The 26,556-nt window shown below is 49.1% G+C and overlaps 5 protein-coding genes and 1 pseudogene across 6 annotated transcripts; 3 read left to right on the top strand and 3 right to left on the bottom strand.

Moving 5' to 3' along the window:
- The first annotated feature begins 1,189 nt into the window (after window positions 1–1,189).
- DFJ58DRAFT_777613 (ABC-2 type transporter-domain-containing protein) lies at window positions 1,190–6,824 on the top strand. The gene is made up of 20 exons (XM_041389568.1): window positions 1,190–1,622; window positions 1,676–1,890; window positions 1,944–2,373; window positions 2,424–2,683; window positions 2,736–3,054; window positions 3,111–3,206; window positions 3,255–3,476; window positions 3,534–3,729; window positions 3,782–3,997; window positions 4,051–4,416; window positions 4,467–4,570; window positions 4,620–4,736; window positions 4,787–4,901; window positions 4,951–5,066; window positions 5,118–5,282; window positions 5,334–5,685; window positions 5,735–6,099; window positions 6,150–6,247; window positions 6,296–6,552; window positions 6,609–6,824. The coding sequence occupies exons 1-20, from the start codon at window positions 1,375–1,377 to the stop codon at window positions 6,687–6,689; spliced, it is 4,338 nt and encodes a 1,445-aa protein (XP_041245901.1). The 5' UTR covers window positions 1,190–1,374; the 3' UTR covers window positions 6,690–6,824.
- Window positions 6,825–6,844: 20 nt separating this feature from the next.
- On the bottom strand, window positions 6,845–8,727 carry DFJ58DRAFT_262459 (WD40-repeat-containing domain protein). Its single transcript, XM_041379532.1, has 2 exons — window positions 7,381–8,727; window positions 6,845–7,330 (listed from the first exon to the last, which is right to left on the bottom strand). The coding sequence occupies exons 1-2, from the start codon at window positions 8,626–8,628 to the stop codon at window positions 6,902–6,904; spliced, it is 1,677 nt and encodes a 558-aa protein (XP_041245902.1). The 5' UTR covers window positions 8,629–8,727; the 3' UTR covers window positions 6,845–6,901.
- Window positions 8,728–8,981: 254 nt separating this feature from the next.
- DFJ58DRAFT_725796 (uncharacterized protein) lies at window positions 8,982–9,980 on the top strand (the record flags this gene model as incomplete). Its single annotated transcript, XM_041385295.1, has 1 exon — window positions 8,982–9,980. One exon carries the CDS (start codon window positions 8,982–8,984, stop codon window positions 9,978–9,980), a length of 999 nt encoding a protein of 332 aa, XP_041245903.1.
- A 196-nt stretch (window positions 9,981–10,176) lies between these two features.
- DFJ58DRAFT_657626 (ABC-2 type transporter-domain-containing protein) lies at window positions 10,177–15,341 on the bottom strand (the record flags this gene model as incomplete). Its single annotated transcript, XM_041381990.1, has 19 exons — window positions 10,177–10,272; window positions 10,327–10,583; window positions 10,633–10,730; window positions 10,782–11,146; window positions 11,197–11,548; window positions 11,601–11,765; window positions 11,817–11,932; window positions 11,989–12,103; window positions 12,152–12,268; window positions 12,328–12,431; window positions 12,481–12,852; window positions 12,908–13,123; window positions 13,176–13,371; window positions 13,423–13,644; window positions 13,697–13,792; window positions 13,849–14,167; window positions 14,223–14,482; window positions 14,542–14,971; window positions 15,035–15,341. The coding sequence occupies 19 exons, from the start codon at window positions 15,339–15,341 to the stop codon at window positions 10,177–10,179; spliced, it is 4,203 nt and encodes a 1,400-aa protein (XP_041245904.1).
- A 548-nt stretch (window positions 15,342–15,889) lies between these two features.
- Window positions 15,890–17,858, top strand: DFJ58DRAFT_777628 (L-Aspartase-like protein). The gene is made up of 3 exons (XM_041389569.1): window positions 15,890–16,495; window positions 16,548–17,558; window positions 17,612–17,858. The coding sequence occupies exons 1-3, from the start codon at window positions 16,163–16,165 to the stop codon at window positions 17,624–17,626; spliced, it is 1,359 nt and encodes a 452-aa protein (XP_041245905.1). The 5' UTR covers window positions 15,890–16,162; the 3' UTR covers window positions 17,627–17,858.
- Window positions 17,859–25,426: 7,568 nt separating this feature from the next.
- Window positions 25,427–25,504, bottom strand: DFJ58DRAFT_t69 (annotated as a pseudogene). The gene has a single exon. The product of its transcript is annotated as a tRNA-OTHER (tRNA).
- Window positions 25,505–26,556: the final 1,052 nt, after the last annotated feature.

Here is a 26,556-nt window from a genome sequence, read left to right on the forward strand (position 1 = left end):
TATCAGCAGACCTGAATTGGTGTCGATGCGGTACCTGGAACAATTTCTCACCTTCCCGAGGCGACTGGCCGTGAAGGCTCCTGTCACCGAGGAATCATAGTGCCTACAATCTCCACCCATGACCTGCACCCACCCAACCTTCTTCAAAGGTGTGAGCGGGACATCTTCGAGAAAGCATACCGCCCGCCATCGCAGTGGAGCTTGCTGCAAGTCCTTGAGGCTGAGGTCTGCAAACTGCCTATGTAGCTACCCTTTTTGGGTGAGCCCACTTCTTGGTCTTGACTGGCGATCTATCGTGCAGTCCCAATCCGTGAGTTTTCCTGACTATAATAAGGATATTCTCCACACGTCAGTGCTCTTTCTCCGTGTTTTTCGCTGCTGATACGCTGTGGGTACAGTCCATCAGAGTTATTCCAGGTCTTTGACATCAGCGAGAACTCCCGAAGAAGTAACATTAGCAAGCAGAGAAGGAACATGGGTGCTTATGTGGACCACGCCAGATTCGACAAATCTCGATGGTAGTTGGCCACTGTCTGTCAGATATGGAAAATTTTGTTACTTCGCACCGTAAACGCAATACAAATGCCGCAGGTGCTCCGTCACAAGGAGTACAAAGACCGAATGTCTAGACGGTGACTAGCCATGATCGACCAGCAGGCACCGAGCGCCAACCTGCGCCGACTTGCTCTTCGAGATGAGTCGACAACGAACTTATCAGTCACTCTTGCAGACTGGTAATCACAGACAGCTTCATCATAGTCTCGTGCTAGTAACAACTGGAGCACTGACTCACAATTCAGGGTATATCAACTCATCAACTGGATGCTTTGACTCGAATATAGCGATCGGGCTCGGGATTCGGGAAATGGCATACGTCGCCACTTCCGCGTTTGCGGCATCTCATGCGATAGCATCGGACAAATCGAGGGTGACTCGAAAGGAGGACTGCGTATTATTTATGGTTGCGGCGCGTTAAGAGGATGGTCCATGATGAAACTTCTGGAATTCCTGACTAGCTTGCTGAGTGAAGTGAGGTCCAGGGCTGCCAGAGCTTGTGGAAGCATGTGGGCACTCGGCAGTGTCATCAGAATTACGTGTGCATGTGTGAAGCGTAGCTAAGCCAAATAAGGCTATCGGATGGTGGCGGTACAGGTTAACGTTTGTGATTTCCGGCATTCGGGAAATTATTTCGGTGGAGTGCCTATTAGGAGCACGCTTGTCAGTAATATTAGTACTAACGTTCAACGCGGCTTGATGCGTCCGCGTCATGCATATGGCTCGGGTATTAGTTTTTTGTACCACCATATATAAAAACCTTCCGTTACCTCCTGTATACTGCCAGTATCTACTCTCACCTTCAAGTTTCCCCTCAGCATGCCTATTCCAGGCGGCTCTGATGACCCCTCTCCCCTCAACCACACCTTACAGCCTCATTCCAATGATACAAGTGCAACTTCATCGATCGATAAGGTCTACCCTACCGGCGACAACCATCGCACTCTGGACGTTAAGAACACCCTCGAAATAACTCCTAATGAATCCGAGCATCGCAATTCTACTTTAACCATAGTTGGGGATGAAGATTTCAACTTCGAAAAACATCTCAAGGACATCATCAAGCGGTGAGTTAGGACCATTTCATGAACGTCTGGCTATGACTGACAATTCATTGTAGACGTGATGAGGAAGAAATAAAATGGCGCGAGCTCGGTGTCGTGTTCAATGACCTCCGTGTGGTAGGCATTGGTGCGAGAGCATCATTGCAACCGACCATGGGGTCATTATTTAGCCCTACCTCCCTCTTGCGCACAATTAGTGAAGCTCGTCATCCACATGTGCGGGATATATTGTCAGGCTTCGAAGGCGTCGTTGCACCTGGCGAAATGCTACGTGAGAATTTCCCAATCTCACCGCATGTACTCCATGAAACATGATTCTTCCAGTCGTTCTTGGCAAACCTGGATCAGGATGCAGCACCTTCCTTAAGACTCTAGCTAACCAGCGTGGGGAGTACCATGCTGTTGAAGGAGAGGTAGAGTATGATTCATTTACCCCTCAAGATATCGATAAACATTACCGCGGAGACGTCACTTATTGCCCAGAGGACGACATTCACTTCCCTACCTTGACGGTCGAGGAGACATTATCTTTTGCCATCAAAACGCGTACACCTCAAACCCGCTTCGCCGATCAGTCAAGGAAGCAATTTAATGCCGAATTTTTGGACGTTCTCCTCAGAATTTTCGGCCTTCGACACGCTCGGAAAACCGTTGTCGGTGATGCCGCGATTCGCGGTGTTTCTGGTGGAGAGAAAAAGCGTGTTTCCATTGCAGAGGCACTGTCTTGCAGAAGTATGCTTGGAGCGTGGGACAAGTAAGCTTCTAATGTGGTTGGCTGTTCTGGCTTTAACTCGAAACTTTTAGCTCCACTCGCGGTTTAGATGCCTCTACTGCGCTCGAGTTTGTTCAAGCTTTGCGTCTGAGTACTGACATCGCACGTCTAACAACTATCGTGTCCATTTACCAAGCCGGGGAGCAATTGTATGAGCTCTTCGACAAGGTGTGTGTCATCGCTGAAGGCCGAATGGCCTATTTTGGGTCGACCAAAGCCGCCCGTCAATATTTCATCGATATGGGCTATGAGCCTCATAATAGGCAGACTACGGCAGATTTCCTCGTTGGTGGTGCGTTTTATCGCCTCTTTTCTCGCTCGCGTCCCTGATCATCGATCATCAGTCACCGACCCAATTGGCCGGAAGATTAGGTCAGGGTTCAAAGGCACAGTGCCTAGAACAGCAGAGGAGATGGCCGCCCATTTCCGGGCGTCTCAGCTTGGCCATCTTAATCGTCAGGCAATTGACGAGTATCGGGCACTTCATGTTGGCAAACCTGACCGGAAAGCTGCATACCGGCTGAGTGCAGTTATGGAGCATTCTGATCATGCACCTAAGAATAACTCGTATACTATATCTATCCCTATGCAAGTCAGGGCTGTGATGGTTCGCCGCATGCAAATTATTAAGGGCGACTTGTCCGCGCAGGTGGTACAACTATGGTACGTTTTGATATGATATTCATCATACGACGTTCTGACTGCACTTTATCAATTAGTGCCCAGATCTTCCAAGCCATCATCATGGGCGCAGTCTTTTTGCAATTGCCTGATGCAACCTCGGGCTTTTTCTCTCGGGGAGGTGTTTTGTTCTTGTGAGTGTTCTATTCGGCCATGCTAAGGGACGATCTGATATCATGTAGCGCTCTCTTCTTTGGCGCAATAACTGCGATGGCAGAAATTCCCGCTCTGTTCACGCAGCGCCCTATCATATTACGTCACCATAAAGCAGCGATGTATTACCCCTTCATTGAAGCTTTTGCTCATACAGTGGTAGACATCCCCATCGCATTCATAATTCAAGCTGTTTTCTGCGTCGTTCTTTACTTCATGGTTGGTCTTCAAAGAACAGCATCCCAGTTCTTGTGAGTGCATGCTGCGTCTCTCTATCTGAAGCGCCATCGACTGATATTGGTTTATAGTATATTTTTCTTGATGGTCTTCACCATGACTATTACGATGAAGGCGTTCTTCAGGATGCTCGCGGCCAGTTTCAAGGAGCAGTCCGGTGCAACGTCCTTGGCTGGTATCTCCGTACTACTTGTTTCTCTGTACACCGGTTACACCATTCCTCGCCAAAGTATGCCAGGCGCCCTCAGATGGATAACATATCTCAATGTGAGCATGTGTTTCTCTCTGTTCATGATCTGAGCTGAACCGCTCGATGAAGCCTCTTCGTTACGGCTTCGAGTCCGTCCTGACAAACGAGTTCCACACACTGAACGCTACTTGCAGTACTCTTGTTCCCCAAGGTCCAGGATACGAGAACATTTCTTTGGCGAACCAGGTTTGCACGACTGTCGGATCACTGCCTGGCATGATCACCGTAGATGGAAATAGTTTCGTGGACCTATCGTACGGCTACTTGTATAGTGATCTCTGGAGAGTAAGTTGATTGTCTAATCACAATCGTCCTCGCTGAGATTTCATACTCTGCAGAATTACGGCATCATCATTACCTTTGGGGTTGGCTTCTTCGTGCTCTTGCTCATCGCCGCGGAGTACAACACGAACTCCGCGTTTGATACCGCGGTGACCCTCTTCAAGCAAGGAACGCGTGCAACGGAAGTCATTGCCATCACGGAAGATGAAGAGAAATCCAGCAAGCTATCCACCCGTCCACCATCTTTGGAAAGTGGCGCACCTGCACTCGAAAAGCCAGCAACCAATGATGTATTCACCTGGCAGCACATTCAATACGTCGTATCGGTGTCAGGCAAAGAACGGCGCTTGCTCGACGATGTCTCTGGGTATGTTGCACCTGGAAAATTAACGGCTCTCATGGGTGAATCTGGCGCTGGAAAGGTTCGTCGCATATCAATCTTCAGGATCCTTCATTCAACTTCTTATGACAGACAACGTTGCTCAATGTTTTGGCTCAACGGGTTGATGTCGGAGTTGTCACGGGAGATCGGTTCGTCAACGGGCAGCGCGTTCCCGCAGACTTCCAGTCTCAGACGTGAGTGAACTTCCTACTAGTCAAGATCTTCCGTTGATATTCCTTGCAGCGGCTATTGCCAACAAATGGACACTCACTTGCCGCAAACGAGTGTTCGGGAGGCTCTTCTGTTCTCCGCTCGCCTACGACAACCTGAGTCTGTCCCATCTGCGGAAATTGAATCATAGTATGTTCATATTTATTCACCACACACGTACAACTGAGAGTTGTGGATAGCGTGGACAAGTGCCTTATCATGTGCGGCCTTGAAAATTATGCTGACGCTATCGTTGGATCACTGGGTGTTGAGCACCGCAAGCGTACTACCATCGGGGTTGAGCTCGCAGCAAAGGTACATCCTTTGGAGCTACATTTTCGATGTCGTGCTGACAGTTTTAAAGCCCAAACTGCTTTTATTCCTTGACGAACCAACATCCGGCCTCGATTCCCAGTCCGCCTGGGCAATCATGACGTTCCTTCGTGAACTAGCAAACAATGGACAGGCCATTCTTTGCACGTGAGTATGCTAGACTTGGGATTTTAATGCACGCTTAATTGTTGTAACTAGCATTCACCAACCCTCTGCCGAGCTCTTCCAGGTGTTTGACAGACTACTGCTTCTGCGCAAGGGTGGTCAGACCGTTTACTTTGGTGATATCGGCGATAAATCCTCGATTATGCTGGATTACTTTGAGCGCAACGGAGCTACTCACTGTGACGCCGATGCTAATCCGTAAGTCGCTTCGTCTACATCTCTGAAATGTCTTTCATGTCGTTATCCAAGTGCTGAGTACATGCTGGATACCATTGGGGCCGGCGCAACCGCGAATGCCTCTGTCGACTGGCATGACATTTGGAAGGGATCTCCGGAAGCTGCTGAACTTCAAGCACAGATCGAACGGATGCACGCTGAAGGTCGCGCACGGCCATCGGTTGAGACGGAACGTCACTCTGAATTTGCCACCTCCTGGATTCACCAAGCTGTTGTCCTAACGAACCGCAACTTCCTTGCCTACTGGCGTAACCCGACATACCTCCTCGCGAAGATCATTCTCAACATCGCGGGCGGTTTGCTCATTGGGTTTACTTTCTTCAACTCTCAGGACAGCTTGCAAGGGACGCAGAACAAGCTTTTTGTGCGTTTATTCCATGCTCGCTCTAAGTCATGCACTAACTTCAGTGCAGTCAATTTTCCTAGCAACTGTTCTATCTGTTCCCATAACTCAACAACTCCAAGCTGTCTACATTGATATCCGGTCCATCTATGAAATCCGCGAGCGACCAAGCAGAATGTACAGTTGGACTGCACTTGCTACGTCGCAGATCCTGGTCGAGATTCCCTGGAACATCTTATGCTCCTCGCTGTTCTTTGTCTGTTGGTACTGGACGGTCGGTTTCGCCACCGATCGAGCAGGCTACACATACTTGATGTATGGAATCGTGTTCCCCCTCTATTACACCACCATCGCAGAGGCGGTCGGAGCCATGGCACCGAACGCAGTGATCGCATCGTTGTTGTTCAGTACCGTATTTTCATTCGTGGTTATCTTGTGAGTTCAACTTGTTTCTTTTGCCGGTCCAATCGCTAACACCTCTGAAGTAATGGTGTTTTGCAGCCTTTCCGTGCGCTGGGTTGGTGGAAGTGGATGTACAGGGTGTCCCCGTTCACCTACCTTGTCGAAGGCCTCCTGGGTCAAGGTCAGTGCACACTCTCTTCCGTTTGACTTTTACTAAGGCTTCCCTCAGCTCTTGGTGGACAGTTGATCAATTGCGCGTCAAGTGAATTAGTGCAAATTAATCCTCCCAGCGGACTCAGTTGCGCGACGTATATGGATCCCTTCATATCTTTTTCCGGGGGCTATGTCACAAACCCCGATGCGACGACTCAATGCCTATACTGTCCTTACCGAACCACCGATCAGTTCATGTACAGCAGTTTCAACATCTTGGATTCTCATCACTGGCGAAACACGGGCATTGTACTGGGCGTCGCCGTGTTCAATGTGCGTTCCTTTTATTTGACTGCCCTGCACGCGCGCTCATCAGTTTTAACTTATAGGTATGTGCCGTGTTCGCGTTCACATATATATTCCGCATCCGGAAGGGCAGCATATTCAGTCTTTTCAAGGGACGACGATAGAAATTATACCATTGCTTTTGCGAGGCTGTGTATTTAGAGTTTATATACGAGCGTTTGTAATGTCTTAGAGGCTATTGCTATTTCAGCTGAAGAAGCATTAATTCAATGAGCAGTTTGAGATAGTCATATGTTCAGAACTGGTTCATGTGAGCAATGTAACAGCTTGGGTACGTAGGTAAATTTCCATAAGAGAATGCATAACACAGCGCTGATCACCGTATCGACAAAATCCCCGACCTCGTCGTCGAACTCGACCTCTCTTTCCCCTCTTTCTTTTTTTTTGCGCCCACCCCCTCCCATATCCTCCAAAACTTCAGATTCTCATCTCCGGCACCCGTGCACACGACGTCGCCCGCAGGCCCTACCGCTGTATATAGCACTCGCGAGTCGTGTGCATCCCGTATCTCCGCGATACGCTCGAGCGACGGGTACGCGTGCACCATAATTGCGTTTGTAGGGTATCCATGCGTCGTGAGGATTTCTTTTTTATGTGGTGACCAGATGATGGAGGTGACTTGGGACGGCGTTTTGAGAGAGTGTAGGCGGGCACCAGTGCCACTGTTCCAGACGTGAACAGTTGCGTCGTTTGTGCCCCCGCCGCTGGCCAAGAGAGAAGATTGCCAGGGGCACCAAGCAATTGCCTACATAGTGTGTTAGATACGCCAAATATAATCGAGAGAATACGGCTTACCTTTACGGCTGCGGTATGGTTCCGCTTCGTCCACTTGGCTTGCCCGCGCGCGCCCTCCGTAACATCACCTACACGTCCATCCCAAATATTGACAACATTGTCGTTACCTCCGCTCGCTAGAAGTTCGCCGTCCGCTCTCCACTTCAATCCGCAGACTTCTCCTGTGTGTCCAAGCAGCTCCATGACCTTGTGCCGAGGGACACGGACATCATGGTGCCATATACTTCCGTCCCCACATCCAGAGCTAAGTATGTGGGCGTTCCAAGATAGCACGGCAATTTGACCCTGGTGACCACCCATCGTCCGGAGCTTCTGTCCGGCTTCAACATCCCACAACTCAACTTCGCCAGTACCGAGACCAACACCGAGGTAAGCACCATCATTCGAAAAATCAACCGAAGATACATATGTGCCCTCAGGCGCTTCACCAAGGTGAGAGACGACTCCCGTATCGGCTCGCCAGACGTACGTGCTCTCAGCAAGGGCGACAGCAACAATGTTTTGAATAGACCATGATACCAGATTGAGGTAAAAGTCATCAACCATACCTGGAGCATCGAGGACGCGCTCAGGCTGGGGGGGAATGCGGCGGGACTTGTTGGTTGTAGAGCTAGTTGACGAAGGGAGTTCACCTGGGCGTCCGTAGAGCGGACGAGCTAGTTCACGCTGCTGGGAAAGTGTGGAGTCTGAAGAAGACGCTGGGGGGGCCTCGTGGTAAGCTAGCACGCGGCGATTGAGAGGGACACCTGTGGCAGCTGCAAGACGAGCTGTATGTCCTGGTGATACGGTTTTTGGGTTGAGACTCATGAGTTCGAGCGTGGCAGCGACGTCGTCGGCTTCGCGAGTGGTAATAAAACGATCACGGTTGTCACTGGTAGATTGTGTGCGCTCCCGAGTGGCAGGGGTTGATCTTGAGCGCTTTAGCTCTGGTCTAGGCTGTGATGTAGGGGGCAAGTAGTCGCGTGAAACGACGTCCAAACGGGTCTCAATGCCGCCTTTCCGGATGACTCCTCCACCCGCTTGTCGCTGAAATGAGTCTGAGACGGCAGTGCCACCTCCAGTTGCGCGTTTTACGGGAGATGCTTGTCGCGATTTGGTGATGAATGGATTTGAGAGGTCAGCAGGATGAGATCGTTTCTGCGGGGAGATGGAGATACTATTGAAGGCAGAGATGATAGATGGAGTGAGCGGCGTCTTTGCATCTGAACGTGATCTATAGCGAGATGGTGTCTTGGGTATCGAGGTCATTGTGACGCACAGCGAGTACCACAATCAGAATGACAGAGCAAATGGAAGGCGCGAGCAAAAGAAGACAGCAATTGTGTGATTGACGCATGGTTTGTAGTATTTTGAACGTGTAGGCACGTGTATGTCACGTGCTTTGTTTTTCGGCTTGATTTCTGTCCACGTGCTTTGATTTTCGACGCGTGTCATGTGTCAGCCAAAGTCCTCCGAGTTGGTGTCAGCCAGCTTCCACTGAACAGTATGAAAAACAGTCCATGTACGAATAAGATAACTTCTTTTTTTCTCTCGCAACCACGATCATTTTTATCTCCGTCGTTTTCACGACGATACCACGTTCATTACCTTCAAGCGCCCGAATGACGTCCCTCAGAATCATCTTCATATCGTTTCTTCTCCTTATAAGCATCACCCACGGTAGTCCTATTGAATCGCCCAGAGATGATGCCCAACAGGTAGAGACCATCCCATTCACCGGGGTTAATCCTACAGATCCACGCCCGGCGCACGGCCCTGACGGCCTCCGTCCCGCCTCAGCTGCAATGGCAATGATCATTGGCGCTGCCCAATCCAAGGGGCATGATGCTCCCGGCACCATACTCACACCCTACGAGCAGTCTCACACCACCCCTACCGCTCCCACCGCTCTGTTCATTCCCCCCGCGACCCATGCGACAGCCTCGCCGACTCCCAGCTTCCGCGCCTCCGGAAGTACACCTGGGATCAGCCCCGCGACACAGTCAAATACCTCTCAGCGCAACGTCCTCGTCCTCGCTATCGTTGTCAGCACTGTCCTCGGCCTCCTGGTCTGCGTCACCGTCGGCAAGTACACTCTCGAGTACCTCCGGAAGGCGAAGCGCAGGTTACGGCTGTCCCAGGAATCTTGGGGACACAGGGAGAGGCCGTTCCTTCCTGAAGTGCCCGTGCCAGACACAGAAGCAGAGCGCCAGAGCTTGAAGACATTCTCGTTCCCCGGGCAGCCGGCCCGTAAGGACGTGCATCTGTATGACCCCAACGAAGCATCATCCAAGCCCACCATGCGCACCCGGTTCAGTAACCTAATCGCGTACACTGCGTTCAGGCACCGTGATCACGACAGCGTCACCACGCAAGACACTGCTTCCTCCGCGCCATACCTTCTCAATGTCCCGGGCCATTCAGATCACTCTCGTACCAGGAGCGCACCCATCATCACTCACAATGACTCCATGGCTACTGTGAAACCTGCCAGGTCCACGGAATCAGATTGGGACATCGCCAGGTCGTCCTATCGTGTATCACATGCAAGTGCCAACATCCCGAGCTCCTTGCTTCCTTCTAGAGGCAGTAGGTTGTCCAGACTCGATTCGACGTGGTAATCCTGTCCATCCATTGTATTTCAGAAGCTGCTTCTACTATGGTCAGAATCACAGAAACAATAGCATGTAAAGGATCACGGAGACGTGGTATCTAATTACACAAATTATCGGATATATTGGATGAGAAAACGAACGAAATAGGTATGTGTGCAAGTGAGGGTGTATGAAATCATTAGGTTCAGATAAGCATGATGAATTATTTCCGGAGACTAGCAAGCTTCTGCTGCAGACCGGCTAGGGGGTTGCCCTTGCGGATGCGGCAGATGTACGTGAGCATGAAAATTGCAAAAATCTACAAGGCATGCAGTTAGCTCAATAAAAATACTCTGCGACAATGAGAACTTACGTTGAAAGCAGTAATACCGAGCATGATGCCCAAGTCGCGCCAGTGGTGAGAAGCCTCAATGTTGAACGCGGCAAACATATACTCGTCGGTCGTGCGATAAGGGCAGAACAAACACATGGATGTGGCGTTGGAGTCAGCGACATAGCCCCCGGCATATGATATGAATGGATCCAAGTATTCGGCACAAGTGGATCCACTGGGAGGGATAACGGGGACGAACTCTTGCTGGGCACAGTTAATGGCAGTGCCACCAATAGCTAAAGAAAATGTTATCAACCGCGTACAGACATCGTTCAAAAGACGCACCTTGACCAAGCAGACCCTCGATGAAGTAGGTGAACGGGGAGACGCGGTACATCCACCGCCACCAACCAAGAGCGCGGTATGGTTGCAAGACACCGTTACTATAACACAGTAAGGGACAAAATCATATCACGCGCATCTGCAATACTCACAAGATGACAACAAACGAAAACAGCGCACTGAACAGGAGTGAAGCGATCACAGCACTTGGAGCCATGGAAGCGACTGCCTGCGCGACAGTGGTGTAGTACATGGGGAACACGACGCCGTACATGAGGTATGTGTATCCCGCGCGGTCGTTGGGAAACCCAACGGTCCAGTACCAGCAGAAAAAGAAGAGCGAAGAGCACATAATGTTCCATGGGAGCTCGACCAGAATCTGGCTGACAAGGAGTGCAGTCCAGTTGTACATCCTGCTTGGGCGCTCTCTGATTTCATAGATAGACCGAATGTCGATGAACATCGTCTGAAGCTGCTGCGATAGGGGGACACAGAGCACCGAGGCCAAAAAGATTGCCTATCAAACAGGTTAAAAACTTCTGTGATGTAGTGCAAAACACCACATACGAAGAGCTTGTTCTGGGTACCCTGGAGCGAATCGCTGGTCTTGTAGAACGTGAAGCCAATAAGTAAACCGCCGGCAATGCAAAGCGCAAACTTGGCCATGAGATAGGTTGGATTCCGCCAGTATGCCTGGAAATTACGCTGTGTGAGGGCCATGAGCTGGTGATGCCATGACGTCGCAAACTCGGTGGGGTGTGCTGCTTGAACGATGGGGCGAGCACGGCCTTCATTGTGGATGTTCTCGATCTCCTCTTGGAGTACGGCAGCCTCAGATGAATTCTTCCAGATGGAGTGCCAGTCAACCGAGGTCGACGCTGTTGCACCTGCGCCAATGACATCAAGCATATACTCGGCCCTGGAGTAAGTTGTCAAGTCGAGAAGGGAGAATACAACCAGGAAACACATACGGGTTAGCGTCAGGGTGGCACCGAGAGGCACCGTTGCGCTCGAAATAATTAAGCATGGTAGAAGACCCTTCGCCGATGTCACCGAAGTACACAGTCTGACCTCCCTTCTTAAGGAGCAAGAGACGGTCAAAGACCTGGAACAACTCTCCAGAAGGTTGATGGATGCTACGCCAGGATTGAGCAAATGCACTATAGTACTGGCCATGTCAGGCTTACGTGCAGAGAATGGCCTGGCCGTTGTTGGCAAGCTCGCGAAGGAACTTCATGATGGCCCAAGCAGACTGAGAATCAAGACCTGAGGTAGGCTCATCCAAGAACAAGAGAAGCTTGGGCTATATCACCACACCATTAGCACATCGTTCGACGGCGATACATAACAAGGGCGAACCTTGGCAGCGAGCTCAACGCCAATAGTTGTACGTTTGCGGTGCTCAACGCCCAAAGACCCAACAACGGCATCAGCATAATCCTCGAGACCGCACATGACGAGACACTTGTCAACGCTGAAACAATATTACGAGCCAGTGGCAAAGGAGCCAATGACAACTCACTATTCTGCCAACTCAGCCATAGGAACAGTCTCGGGTTGGCGAAGGTGGGCGGAAAACAGCAGAGCCTCTCGAACAGTAGACTGAGGAAGGTGAGTGTCCATTTGCTGGCAGTAGCCACTGATAAATAATTTGCTTCAGTACTTAGAATCACCCGAATTTTCAAACGGTGCACGCACGTCTGTGCCTGGAAGTCCGCAGGGAGGGGATGACCACTGACTAAACGATCACCAGTCACGACACCGACATCAACACGCTGCGCCAAGACATTAAGGAGCGTAGTCTAGAAATATGTTAGACGGTAATGACATTGGGACATCAAAATGCCTTACCTTTCCAGCACCCGATTCACCCATGAGGGCTGTCAGTTTTCCAGGAACGACAAAACCAGAAACATCGTCCAAGAGTTTACGCTGTGTTCCTCCGGAGATGGGGACCGTGTATTGCAAATGCCTCCAAGTAAAGACGTCCGTTCCTGAGGGCCTATCGAGTTCTACAGGGCTGGCACCTGTACTGGAAGGTCCAGCAGGTTCAGGGTGAGCGCCCTTCTCTTCATCCTTAGACTCATCAACAGCCTCAGCGGCGCGTGTACCCTGCTTGAAAAGCGTGACAGCGGTGTCAAATGCAGAAGCGGTGTTGAATTCGGTCGCAGTGAATAGAATGATGAGGAAGCCAACAAAGAAGACACAGACGACACCAAAATCCTTGAATAGCACAAATTAGTGGATCTTTATGCCTGAGAATCATTTATGGACTTACCCTCCAAAGGTTGCTGTAGTAGTAGTCATAGGACAATTCCGCGAAGAGGTTGCCGTTGACATAATCCTGACCTGGCTGGGCACCGACCGTAGAGCACACCTGGTTCGCCAACGAAATATTTGGATACGCGGGACCCGAGGGGATGAGCATTGAGCAGGTGCCATTCAGAGTGTGGAACTCGTTCATCAGCAGAGCTTCGAAACCATAGCGCACGGGCTACACAATAGCTGTGAGCACGCAAGCCTATAATTAAAATCCAAAAACGCACGTTGATATACATAATCCAGCGAAGAGCAGCGGGAATGTTAGGCTTAGGAATGGTATACCCAGTGAAGAGCGCCACCACCACCACCACGACACCAGCAAGAGATGTAGCTGCAGATTCAGTCTTAAAGCAAGCGGCAACCATTCTAAAGAATGCCTTCATAGTTGTAGTCATAGCAAAAACGAATAGGAAGAAGATGCTGTATCTGCATTCAGCGAGGCTCGACAGTTGTATCAAATGCAAGACTCACAAGAATTGAGAAACCGTTCTCTGAAGGTCGACCAGGAGATAAAGAATAACCGCGAACACAGCTTGAATAATGAACGTGAACGGGATATCGACCATTGTGTGTGCGAAACTTTCGATGAACGGGTAGTACATTGCTGCCTTGTGGTGCCGGAGCACAATCGGACGCTGAGCGAAGAGAGCCGGAATTTCTGCCATAGACGATAATGCACCGAAGAAGAGAGCGCTGAGGACAAGCTAAATATATGCATAAGCAACTTGGGAAGCAAAATACTCACAAGAACAGGACACCACCACGAGAGAAGAAACCAGACGTTGCATCAGGTAGATTCAAGAACACAGTACCCATGATGATGGACTGGAAGATTTGCACACTGAAGCAAATCCAATGGTCAGATGATCAATGGACTACAATTGGCGGCACACATACGCAAGGTTGACAGCTACAGTGCCCCAGTCTCCCTTGATGATCTGCACGCGGCGCACCATGACGGCTCTAACCTGCATAGGAATAGAGATTGTATACGAGTGGCTCTTTGGAGCTGTGTCAGCGTGCTCCATTACGACACTCTGCCTGTATGCATCCTTGCGCTCGGGCTTCCCGACATTGTGGAAGCGGTAATTCTCAACGGAGTCGCGGTTTAACTGACCAAGAGAAGAAGCGAGGAATGCAGCAGCCATTTCCTCCGACGTTCCGGGAACTTTGCCCTCGAAACCGTCACGAATCTTACGCCCGCTTGGGTTAGTCACTGGAAATCACTGCATAAACGACTAAATCTCTTCTAAACCAAACATAGAACATACCGGACACGAGGAAATCAGCAGTGGTCTGCCTGTCCTGCGGTTCGTATCCCATATCGATGAAATACTGACGTGCATCCTTAGCGGGGCCAAAGTACGCCATCTTGCCTTCTGTAATGACGCATACTTTGTCGAAGAGGTCGTAAAGTTGCTCCCCTGCTTGGTAAATAGACACAATGGTGGTAAGACGAGCTATATCCGTGCCGATACGTAGTGCTTGAACAAATTCAAGTGCAGTGGATGCGTCGAGACCACGAGTGGAGCTAGAATGACATTGTTATCAACACCGCTGCCAACGCAAAACAAACATATGAGAACTCACTTGTCCCACGCGCCAATCAGGGCACGGCAAGACAGTGCTTCTGCGATCGACACACGTTTCTTTTCACCTCCTGAAACACCACGAATGGCAGCATCGCCAACAACAGTGTCTCGGGCATGTCGAAGACCGAAGATGCGCATAAGAATTTCCACCACGTCACGATTATACTGTTCACGGGATTGGTCTGTGAACCGGGCGTGTGGAGTACGCGTTTTGATGGCGAAAGACAAGGTTTGCTCGACAGTCAGGGTCGGAAAGTGGACATCATCCTCCGGACAGTAAATTACATCTCCACGATACTGCCTTGCGATGTCTTCGGAGGTGAAGGAGTCGTAGCAAACTTCGCCCTGTACAGCATGGTATTCACCACGTTGGTTTGCGATAGTCTTGAGGAACGTGCTGCAGCCGGAACCAGGTCGTCCGAGAACCACTGTCACAAACACGTGATTAGCGCGAAATTTTAATTTTACGTTAGTTTATTAAAGTGACTAACGGAGCATTTCACCAGGCTGAACGACACCCTCGAATCCTGAGAGAATATCCCTGACAGGCGGGTTGCGCATCGCAGAAATGTTTCTCAAGATGGCGGTAGGATTAAACATAGAACCAATGGTGGGCTGCAAAGAAGCGCGTGCGCCAACACCGACGACACGGAGATCCTTGAACATAACGCCAAGTTCCCGGCCCTTAATGGACTCCTCGCCACGACTAGTGATACATGTCAACAAAGGCAAAGGATTTTTATTGCAAAACTCACCGTCTGATAAGGTCTTTAAGTGTAAGTTCAAAATCGAAAGCATCATCACCGGGCACAGAAGATACAGAGGATGAGCTTGGGGTGTCAACCTCCATAGGTGGGGCAGACATAGAAGGCTTGGATTTGGATGTACTTTCCCGACGATTAATTTGAGAACGAGTGGAACGTGTTGTCATTGTGCGTTTGAGTTCGCTAACACCAACTGGGTCAAAAAAGTTGACTGGAACGCGTGAGGGAGATGAGGGAACGGCTTCGTGAGCCTCATCTTGATTTGGCTCGTCCTGAGGAACATTAGTTTCCAGCTGGAGGCCGGGAAGACTCATGATGAGGAACACAAAGGAAGGGAAGGGGAAAAGTTGATGATACTAAAGACGACAATGGCGAACTGGGAAACTAAATAGTCTATCGGCAAGGGCATTATTTCGGCCAGGGTGATCAAAACGGTGCTCATCCGACCGAAATACGACACCTTCCACGGAGATCACAATACATTTACCTCATGAAACCGAAGAACATCATGTCTCGCGGACTTTTAATATCTGAACGGTAAACGGTAAACCCCGACAAGCACTGCAGGGTACTGCGCCATATCCATGCCCGACATCATGCCCGACCCTCACCGTGGGCACCCCGAACGCATCCCCGAAGACTGCGATGACGAACGTACTCGGCATGGGGAGCGACGTGAACCATGAACCTGACGAGCCCAGGCGCAACCAAAAATTTCCAAAACGTCGGTATAGATGCCTTCGAATTCTCGGATCCTTCCACTTCTTCTGATCGGGAAGCGGTCAAAACATGGCGAACCTCTGTGATACCTATATCTGATAACGAGCGTATTCAGCTAGCTATCGATAAGTAGCCATGTCGTCCGTAACTGATTCTGTCATCTTTAGAAACATATTCTCTACTCCAGCCATCTCCTCCATCTGGTCAGACACACAACGCACTTCCTATTATCTCCTCTTTGAAGCATCCTTGGCATCTGTCCAGGCAGATATCGGAATCATTCCTCGCCAGGCTGCCGATGCCATCCTCGCCTTTTGCCATGTCACCAACATAGACTTCGATGAATTAAGAATACAAACAGAAAAAATAGGTTATCCCGTCCTAGGGGTAGTCAAACAGATAGTCCAGAATGTAAACAATCTCCAGCCTGGTCTGGGCGAATGGGCTCACTGGGGCGCTACCACCCAGGTACATCACATGCGCTCTTATCATACTGGGTTTCAGATTTTTTTTGTCTCAGGATGTCACCGACACCGCAACAATCCTACAACTTCGTGATACTCTCAATCTTATCTCAGAGGCATTGGACGCAATTACCTCGGACCTCCGCAATCTCTGTCAAACTCACAAAGCAACCCTCATGGTAGCTCGCAGCAACCTTCAGCAAGCCGTACCCATGACCTTTGGCTTCAAGATGGCCCGCCTCCTCGCCACCTTTGAAAGGCACAAACAACGCCTCGCTGAAATAAAATCCCGTCTGCTCGTGCTCGAGTTCGGTGGCGCTGCCGGGACACTCGCCACTATCAAAGATGGTCGGGGTCTCGAATGCCAAGCAGCCCTCGCCAAGAAACTGGGTCTATCAGTTCCAGAGATCGCATGGCACACAGAACGTGATCGCATCGCTGAAGTTGGCGGCTTTTTCGCCCTTCTCACCGGGACCTGTGCTAAATTCGCCACGGACGTCAAGCTCATGATGCAAACGGAAGTCGGAGAGGTCTCAGAGCCATTCTATCCGCACCGCGGCTCCTCCTCGACGATGCCACAGAAACGCAATCCCATCTCCAGCGTGTATATCACCGCCATGGCTGCGACTGTCCGTCAGCTCTCTGCAGCACTGTATGATGCCATGGTTGAGGACCACGAACGCGCAACGGGGCCTTGGGAGATTGAGTGGATCGTGCTCCCGCAGATCTGCACTCTCACGCACGCTGCATTATTGAAAACATCCGAGCTCATTACGGGGCTGGAAGTCCATTCGGGCGCTATGAAGAAAAATTTGGAAATTACAAGAGGCGGCGTGGTAAGCGAGGCTGTCATGATGGGTCTTGCTCCAAAATTAGGACGACAGTTTGCGCATGATTTGGTTTACGAACTGTGTAGGCGGAGTGTCCAGGAGGATCTCCCTTTGTTGACACTGCTCTGTGCGGATGATAAAGTCCGGGAGAGTGGGCTATCGAAAGAGGAGCTTGAGGGGCTTTGTGATCCAGCTAATTACACGGGGTTGTCCGTGGAAATGGTCGATCGTGTTTTGGCAAGTACCCACCCCTGTCAGTAAATAGGACTTTGCTTACTATCAGTTAATAGGCTGCAACGAGTTGAAACAAGTTTCATCAGCTGTCGTTTATCACTTTCCACGTTCGTCAATCATCACACTAGGTTGTACACGTACTAGTATTGCAGCGATGTCCTAAGTACATGCCCGGGGTGACGCCAATCTCGGCCGGTCAGTGCTAGGCACCGAACACACAGCATCAGAGCCGCACGTCCCAGGTCATCAGACCATGTACAGTAGTCCTCTCCGTCTTATCTACTGCACTGGCCCAGATTTAATTGAACCTACCAGAGTCTGATGAGATCGTCTGACGGTTGACACATCCCGGACTAATTAGCTGATAACATCACGCATTGGTGCAACTTTGGCCATGGCTTTGAGGCACTGCGAATGATCAATCAGAAGATGATAATCGACTTCATGATACAGCTGATTATTATGAAACGAGCAAGTATTAGTTAAGGCACTCATTCTTGGTAACAGCACTTCATGCATTATAAGCCATTCGCAGCTTCTTCGTCTGATGTCTAGCAATCACCCCTTGTCATGGCATCTGATTGAGGCACGTCACATGCCAAGACACAGTCGAGCAATCCATCTCGTACAAATCTCGTAGACTGGATATTTTCATGGACTGACCAATTACCAGTTAGAAGTATGACCTTGTGGTGCTTGAAGTAACAAGCGCCCAGGTGGTGTCAATGAGCTCGAGCTTGCTTTCCCACTTCCACGGGTGTGCTCGTAGATGCCCACCTTGGGAGGAGAATACAAAAGTCAGCGCGCAGGGCGGAATAGGCTTGCTCAGGAGTCAGACTCCCTAGGCGATGCTCTCCGGAGAACGGAGAACAAACATTCAGGCGATAGATTGCCAAATAACATGAGGGACGGTAAAGATAAGAAATTACCTTATCAACATGGCGAAACAAAAGAAGAAAGAATATTGCATAAATAAGTGAAAACGTCCTGGAACGTGAATAAAATAGTTCATCACATTATCCATATCCCAGGGGGGTTTACTAACTGGATTTGCATGTAACACATAACAAACATTAGCAAGGGCCTGTATAAAGAGGGAAGCGGATATAAGAGATCGAGACGTGGACTGAAATGAGAGGAGTGGCTGAGAGCTTGTTCGCATAGGCAAGTCCAATAGCATGCCCCACGGTCCTCAAGCGAAGTATTGCAATAAGGAATTCTGACACCACTGTCACGCACGGTGCGAGATAACATCAATTTGGCCGTCGACACATCGATGAGTCAAGGCGAAGTAGCTCATATGTTTAGACGAGAGGGGTATGTCAACTGTGCGCCACGGTCGTGCCACCTGTCCACCTTGATAGTTTTGGAACTTGAGCCCGCAACGACTCCAAGTCGTCGGTAGCTAGGCGAGTCACACGGAGTACCGTAACAAGGTAAACCTCGTCCGACTCTACGCCCAGTGTCAGGAACTGTGGTACGGCTCTTTGCGGCATTTAGTTAGGCACGAGCCAAGGAACGAGGGGATTTTCCCGTGCGAAGGAGTTCGTCAGAGGGCGCAAATGCATGTCCTAATGCCATGTCGAAGGAACGCGAAGCTAACTATTTGGGTGGGCGCGACGCCGTGGAGCAGGCATAGTTTCTGATGGAATAGAAGTAAGAAGTGATGACCGGTGACCAAGCGTACTGGAGTTCGTAGTATCGTACTGGGTGTGTACCGGGGAGTTAGGAATCACTTTGAGTCACGACTGAGCAGAGAGCTTGTACTTACTACCACTACAATCGGCACCCCACAGAAGTCGGCAGTCACGCAATTGTCACAGAGTCACGACATGGTAGGCTGGTTTCAAAGTCAGCTCGGTAGTCAAGCAAAAGCGCAATGTCAGTTACTTAGTATTCAGCGTGAACGAGCAATTAGCCAGACCACCCTGGTACAGCGGATTCAAAACTTGCCGACGGTCTTGAATTTTCTTCGGAAGTTCACCTCAACTTACGAAACGTCCTGGCCAAAGTGATTACCATAGAATCGAGATCTGTTTCTTCTGGACGGTGCAGGTTCAAAACCTGCCAACGATAAGTCTTTTCTTTCTCGGAACACATCTCGACATTTGTTCATGGATGGTTTCATCCGAGATTCATCTAACTGCTCTTAGCCAAGTGGTTATCGTAACAGAATCAAAATCTGTTTCTCTTGGCTAGACTGTGCAGGTTTGAAACCTGCCGAACGACGGGTTTTTTTCCATCAGAACACACCTTAAAGATTCGCTTATGGATGATTTCCTCGGAGGTTTCAACTTGTCCTGCCCAAAGCGGTTACCACAACAGAATTTAAGTCTGTCTCTTGGACTGTGCTAGTGCAGGTTCGAAACCTACTGACGACAAGGTTTTTTTACTATTAGAACACATCCCAAACATTCGGTCGTGGATGGTTTCCTTGGAGGTCCATCTCAACTGGTCTTATAGCCAGGTGGTTACCACAACGGAATCAAAATCTGTCAAACCTGCCGACGACAGTTTTTTTGCCTATGGAATACACTTTGACATATTTATGGTTTCGTCGGATGTGTGTCTTAACTGGTCTTAGTCAAGTGGTACTACCGCAACAGAATCAAAATCTATTTCTCTTGGGCTGCGCAGGTCCTTTTCTATCGGAACACACCTTGACATTGACTCACGGATGGTTTCCTCGGAAGTCTATCTAACCGGTCTTAGCGGAGTAGTTATCACAACAGACTCAAAATCTGTTTCTCTTGGAGTTGGTTCGAAACCTGCCGACAACATTCTTGCGGTGTATAGATCTTCGGAGGTCCATCTTGACTAGGCCCAGTCATTGCGTCGAAACCTCCTTTTTATGTGATAGTCTGTCCATGAAAAGGGATTGACCTTCACGCCCCGTGATGGCCTCGGAAAGGTTTCTAGTTATCATCCTTAACTTATGGGCGATTCAACAAGAATGCGATGTCGAGAACTTAAACACCATTCATATGCTGTAGGTGTTGATTCCATCACGCTCGTTCACTGTTTATTCACTGTAAGTCATTCTCATTCATCACTCTCGATATCCTAATGCACTCACAATCTCATCTGACCTTGGTCAAGTGAAACCAACCTTCGCAAGTTGATACGACCACTGTTAAACATGCATTGCCGGCTGACTAAAATAACGCAAACTTGGTGATGGTCCTTCACTAGACTGTCCGATGAAGGGCCACCACCAAGTTTGCGTCAGGACAGATCTCTCAAAGGAAAGGAATGTTAGGGTGCTCGAGGTCTGACTACTGATCAATCCAACCCCCTAAGTTGTGCTGTCTGAAAGTTATATCCATCCCAATCATTTGTCAGAAGGTGTCTATTGAAATGCGCTCATTCTCATCATACATATTGCATTGTAATTGTCCAACAGCGTAGCTTTTCTCGATTGTTGCTCTGGCTCGCTTCATTCCAAAGGATATCAAGTACTGATGATTGCTGAGCGCTGAGGGTGGGCCAGACATACGATTGTCAACAAACAAACAAATTCAAATTTTGACCAAGTTATCTGGCCTATTTCTCTCCTAAAGACGCCAGATCTGCTTTCAATCATGAAAGCATTCAGAAAGAGGAGCATGAAATTGCTCCGTGAGGTCTACACATTAATATCCTTCTCTCGTTTAAGTTCTCCCGTCAACTTAACGCCGACATACATCCATCGGCTGCCAGTGGAACTTCTGCAACAAGTCTTCTCGCTCATTGTTAACGACATGCCATGGCCAGGCTGTCCCAGTATCTTCTTATTAAAATATTGCTCTATTTCGCTCAACGTTGCCAACCCTCCCCTAGTCTTCACCAGAGTGTGCCGTTTTTGGCGAGCCATTGCACATTCAACGCCAGAAGTCTGGTCGCGCATCCTAGTCACGCTACCTGGGAAAACCAAACCATGGAAACCATTTCTTCCATATTTCCTCCAGTGTTGGCTTGCTCGCTCTGGCAGGCTTCCCCTCACCATTTGCATTGTTGACGATTCCCATACCCGCAGACGCAGTTGGGTTAAAGAAGTGGGCAAATTCTCGACTTCTCGATATCCTCCTTTCTGAGAGCCAGCGTTGAGAAACAGTGTTTATGTCACCCGCTCAAGGCTGGAATCCTGACTTCAACACACCTCGGTTGAGAATTTTGTCGTGCAATGAGTCAAATCTCAGGAGAATCAATGCACCAAGGCTTTCCTACCTACACATCGATGGTCGCTTTCATTTGACCGTCCCAGACCGACAGCCCGCCCTTACTTGCAAAGATTTACGTTACATCCACCTGCAGGGCCGCTTCCGCGACTGCTATGTGCTCCACTATAGCCAGTTTCCCTCATTTGGAGACCATCGTGGTTGATGACATTATACCCTTTCCTCCTGGGAATAATCCTACCCCTATAAGTAATTTGGTGCTTGAATCAATGACCCTCCCCTTCTTCTTTTTTCCGGAGGACACCTGGCAAGAATTTATCAAGATATTTACTCGACCTCATCTTCCCATGTTTCGGAAATTGACTCTGGTGGGGGCGCCGGTAAAACCACGAGTCGATTGTCTTTTGGCGATACTAGCAATTGCATCTTTCCAGGTGCCGGTGGTAGACTTTCAGACGGGCACACCGCTGAGCACAGTTCATATGAGCAATATTGTGTCATTGCTCTCAGTTGTGAGAGAGGTTACCTATTATGGGTAAGTGCTCTGCTATCTCGCCCCATGCGCTTGACCATGCAAACCTTGCCTGGTCTAGACACTTGCTTCAGATCAGTTGAGTATCGGAATTCCGCGACAACTGGGGAAACTGAAGCTACCTTTCTCGACAATACACCGATGAATTTTGTCATGCCTTCGCGACAGATGCGAATATGTGGTCCTCAGATTACATGACTCTGAGTACAGAAGTACTACGCCTCACTACAAATTCCGGCCTTCCGTCTCTCGTCTTGTTCATTTTCGCCAGGATGAAGTGATTGCCTAGTATGTGGGTGTAATAAGATTGTGATTTGGCAGGTGCAGATACATAAAGGTGGAGCTTTATCTATAGCGGGCAATGTCATGATAACGTTGAGTTGCATGTCCAATACCTTTTGAGGGAGACGGATGGGTCACAACATTAGTAAATGACCAACCGCATGCCCAAAAGTCTTGAATCAGGTGCTGTTGAAGGGTGCGGGCACGGTGTAGGTGGCGCTGCGCAGTTGTTGACGTACATGGTTGGTTGGTTGACTTCTTGTATCAAGTATCAGGGTACAAATTAAATTGGTAAGTTAGAGTGGAGACCACACCCAAGTGGAGCGTGCGCGTGAAGGACATTTGGAGAAGTTCGGTTACGTTACGTCCACCCAGTGAAGTACTTAGTCCAGTAGATCAATTATGAAAACTAAAGTATTTCCCTTAGGTGACGACGGTCACTGCAGGCTCGTTCCCACCTTGCTGGAGAGGTAAGGGGGCGGTCTCCGAGTACGCCTACACCGTGCCCGCACCCTTCAACAGCACCTGATTCAAGTTGGGTGTGCGGTTGGTCATTCAGTGCTAATGTTGCGACCCATCCGTCTACCTCAAAAGGTATTGGACATGCAACTCACCGTTATCATGACATTGCACGCTATAGATAAAGCTCCACCTTTATGTATCTGCACCTGCCAAATCACAATCTTATTACACCCACATACTAGGCAATCACTTCATCCTGGCGAAAATGAACAAGACGAGAGACGGAAGGCCGAAATTTGTAGTGAGGCGTAGTACTTCTGTACTCAGAGTCATGTAATCTGAGGACCAATATTCGCATCTGTCGCGAAGGCATGACAAATTCATCGGTGGTATATGTCGAGAAAGGTAGCTTCAGTTTCCCCAGTTGTCGCGAATTCCGATACTCAACTGATCTGAAGCAAGTGTCTAGACCAGGCAAGGTTTGCATGGTCAAGCGCATGGGGCGAGATAGCAGAGCACTTACCCATAGTAAGTAACCTCTCTCACAACTGAGAGCAATGGAACAATATTGCTCATATGAACTGTGCTCAGCGGTGTGCCCGTCTGAAAGTCTACCACCGGCACCTGGAAAGATGCAATTGCTAGTATCGCCAAAAGACAATCGACTCGTGGTTTTTCCGGCGCCCCCACCAAAGTCAATTTCCGGAACATGGGAAGATGAGGTCGAGTAAATATCTTGATAAATTCTTGCCAGGTGTCCTCCGGAAAAGGAGAAGGGGAGGGTCATTGATTCAAGCACCAAATTACTTATAGGGATATGATTATACCCAGGAGGAAATGGTGCTATGTAATCAACCACAATGGTCTCCAAATGAGGGAAACTGGCTATAGTGGAGCACATAGCAGTCGCGGAAGCGGCCTCCAGGTGGATGTAACGTAAATCTTCGCAAGTAAGGGCGGGCTGTCGGTCCGGGACGGTCCAACGAAAGTAACCATCGATGTGTAGGTAGGAAAGCCTTGGTGCATTGATTCTCCTGAGATTTGACTCATTGCACGACAAAATTCTCAACCGAGGTGTGTTGAAGTCAGGATTCCAGCCTTGAGCGGGTGACATAAACACTGTTTCTCAACGCTGGCTCTCAGAAAGGAGGATATCGAGAAGTCGAGAATTTCCACTTCTTTAACCCAACTGCGTCTGCGGGTATGGGAATCGTCAACAATGCAAATGGTGAGGGGAAGCCTGCCAGAGCGAGCAAGCCAACACTGGAGGAAATATGGAAGAAATGGTTTCCATGGTTTGGTTTTCCCAGGTAGCGTGACCAGGATGCGCGACCAGACTTCTGGCGTTGAATGTGCAATGGCTCGCCAAAAACGGCACACTCTGGTGAAGACTAGGGGAGGGTTGGCAACGTTGAGCGAAATAGAGCAATATTTTAATAAGAAGATACTGGGACAGCCTGGCCATGGCATGTCGTTAACAATGAGCGAGAAGACTTGTTGCAGAAGTTCCACTGGCAGCCGATGGATGCATGTCGGCGTTAACTTGACGGGAGAACTTGAACGAGAGAAGGATATTAATGTGTAGACCTCACGGAGCAATTTCATGCTCCTCGTGCTGAATGCTTTCCGTCTTTAGGAGAGAAACAGGCCAGATAACTTGGTCAAAATTTGAATTTGTTTGTTTGTTGACAATCGTATGTGCCCACCCTCAGCGCTCAGCGCTCAGCAATCATCAGTACTTGGTATCCTTTGGAATGTAGCGAGCCAGAGCAACGATTGAGAAAAGCTACGGAAAATTCGCTGTTGGACAATTACAATGCAACATGTATGATGAGAACGAGCGCATTTCAATAGACAGCTTCTGACAAATGACTGGGATGGATATACTCCCAGAAAGCACGACTTAGAGGGTTGGATTTACCAGTACTCAGAACTCGAGCACCCTAACATTCCTTTCCTTTGAGAGATCTGTCCTGACGCAAACTTGGTGGTGGCCCTTCATCGGACAGTCTAGTGAAGGACCATCACCAAGTTTGCGTCATTTTAGTCAACCGGCAATGCATGTTTGATAGTGGTCGTAACATGATCAGCTTGCGAAGGTTGGTTCCACTTGACCAAGGTCAGATGAGGTTGTGAGTGCATTAAGAGATCGAGAGTGATGAATGAGAATAACTCACAGTGAATAAACAGTGAACGAGCGTGATGGAATCGACACCTACAGTATATGAATGGTGTTTAAGTTCTCGACATCGCATTCTTGTCGAATCATATTCTCGAACGCATAAGTCAAGGATGATAACTAGAAACCTTTCCGAGGCCATCGCGGGGCGTGAAGGTGAATTTCTTTTCATGGACAGACTATCACATAAAAAGGAGGTTTCGACGCAATGACTGGGCCTAGTCAAGATGGACCTCCGAAGATCTATACACCGCAAGAATGTTATCGGCAGGTTTCGAACCAACTCCAAGAGAAACAGATTTTGAGTCTGTTGTGATAACTACTCGGCTAAGACAAGTTAGATAGACCCCCGAGTAAACCATCCATGAGTCCGTGTTCCGATAGAAAAGAACCTGCGCAGTCCAAGAGAAATATCTTTTGATTCTGTTGCGGTAGTGCCACCTTGAGTAAGACCAGTTAAGATACACATCCGACGAAACCATAAATATGTCAAAGTGTATTCCATAGGCAAAAAACTGTCGTCGACAGATTTTGATTCCGTTGTGGTAACCACCTGGCTATAAGACCAGTTAAGATGGTCCTCCAAGGAAACCATCCACGACCGACTGTTCAGTCCTAATAGTAAAAACAACCTTGCTGTCAGTAGCTTTCGAACCTGCACTGGCACAGTCCAAGAGACAGGCTTACATTCTGTTGTAGTAACCGCCTTGGCAGGACAAAGTTGAAACGAGGAAATCATCCATAAGCGAATCTTTAAGGTGTGTTCTGATGGAAAAAAACCCGTCGTTCGGCAGGTTTCAAACCTGCACAGTCCAAGAGAAACAGATTTTGATTCTGTTACGATAATCACTTGGCTAAGAGCAGTTAGATGAATCTCGGATGAAACCATCCATGAACAAATGTCGAGGTGTGTTCCGAAAGAGAAAAGACTTATCGTTGGCAGGTTTTGAACCTGCACAGTTCAGAAGAAACAGATTTCAATTCTATTGTAATCACTTTGGCCAGGACGTTTCGTAAGTTGGGGTGAACCTCCAGAAAATTCAAGAAATGTCCATGAGTGAATGTCAGGGTGTGATAAGACATTCGTCGGCAAGTTTTGAATCCGCTGTACCAGTGGTCCAGGGCTAATTGCTCGTTCCTGCTGAATACTAATAAGTAACCAGGCTCGTTCCCACCTTGCTGGAGAGGAAGGCGGTCTCTGAGTATACGGTAGTGTAAAGCTTAGTAAACCGGAAACATGCGCAAATATTTCAAACCCGTTGTGCTGGGTTTGAATAGTCACGTGGTATTTATTGGATCCGAGTCTGTCTATAGGCTGTACATAGACCGCCCTCGAACCTCTCCAGCTGCGGTGGGTACGAGCCTGCGGTCACTGGTGAAATGAACGAT

Source organism: Suillus subalutaceus (assembly GCF_016647625.1).
Source record: "Suillus subalutaceus strain FC151 chromosome Unknown DFJ58scaffold_30, whole genome shotgun sequence".
Lineage (NCBI taxonomy): Eukaryota > Fungi > Basidiomycota > Agaricomycetes > Boletales > Suillaceae > Suillus > Suillus subalutaceus.

Bases quoted from the DNA above. Each gene is read 5' to 3' on its own strand.
- DFJ58DRAFT_777628 (XM_041389569.1), top strand. From the start codon at position 16,163: ATGTCGTCCGTAACTGATTCTGTCATCTTTAGAAACATATTCTCTACT. The intron at 16,496-16,547 runs GTACATCACATG...TTTTTGTCTCAG, and splicing joins ACTGGGGCGCTACCACCCAG to GATGTCACCGACACCGCAAC.
- DFJ58DRAFT_262459 (XM_041379532.1), bottom strand. From the start codon at position 8,628: ATGACCTCGATACCCAAGACACCATCTCGCTATAGATCACGTTCAGAT. The intron at 7,331-7,380 runs GTAAGCCGTATT...CACACTATGTAG, and splicing joins ACCATACCGCAGCCGTAAAG to GCAATTGCTTGGTGCCCCTG.
- DFJ58DRAFT_777613 (XM_041389568.1), top strand. From the start codon at position 1,375: ATGCCTATTCCAGGCGGCTCTGATGACCCCTCTCCCCTCAACCACACC. The intron at 6,100-6,149 runs GTGAGTTCAACT...ACACCTCTGAAG, and splicing joins TTTTCATTCGTGGTTATCTT to TAATGGTGTTTTGCAGCCTT. The intron at 6,248-6,295 runs GTCAGTGCACAC...GGCTTCCCTCAG, and splicing joins CGAAGGCCTCCTGGGTCAAG to CTCTTGGTGGACAGTTGATC.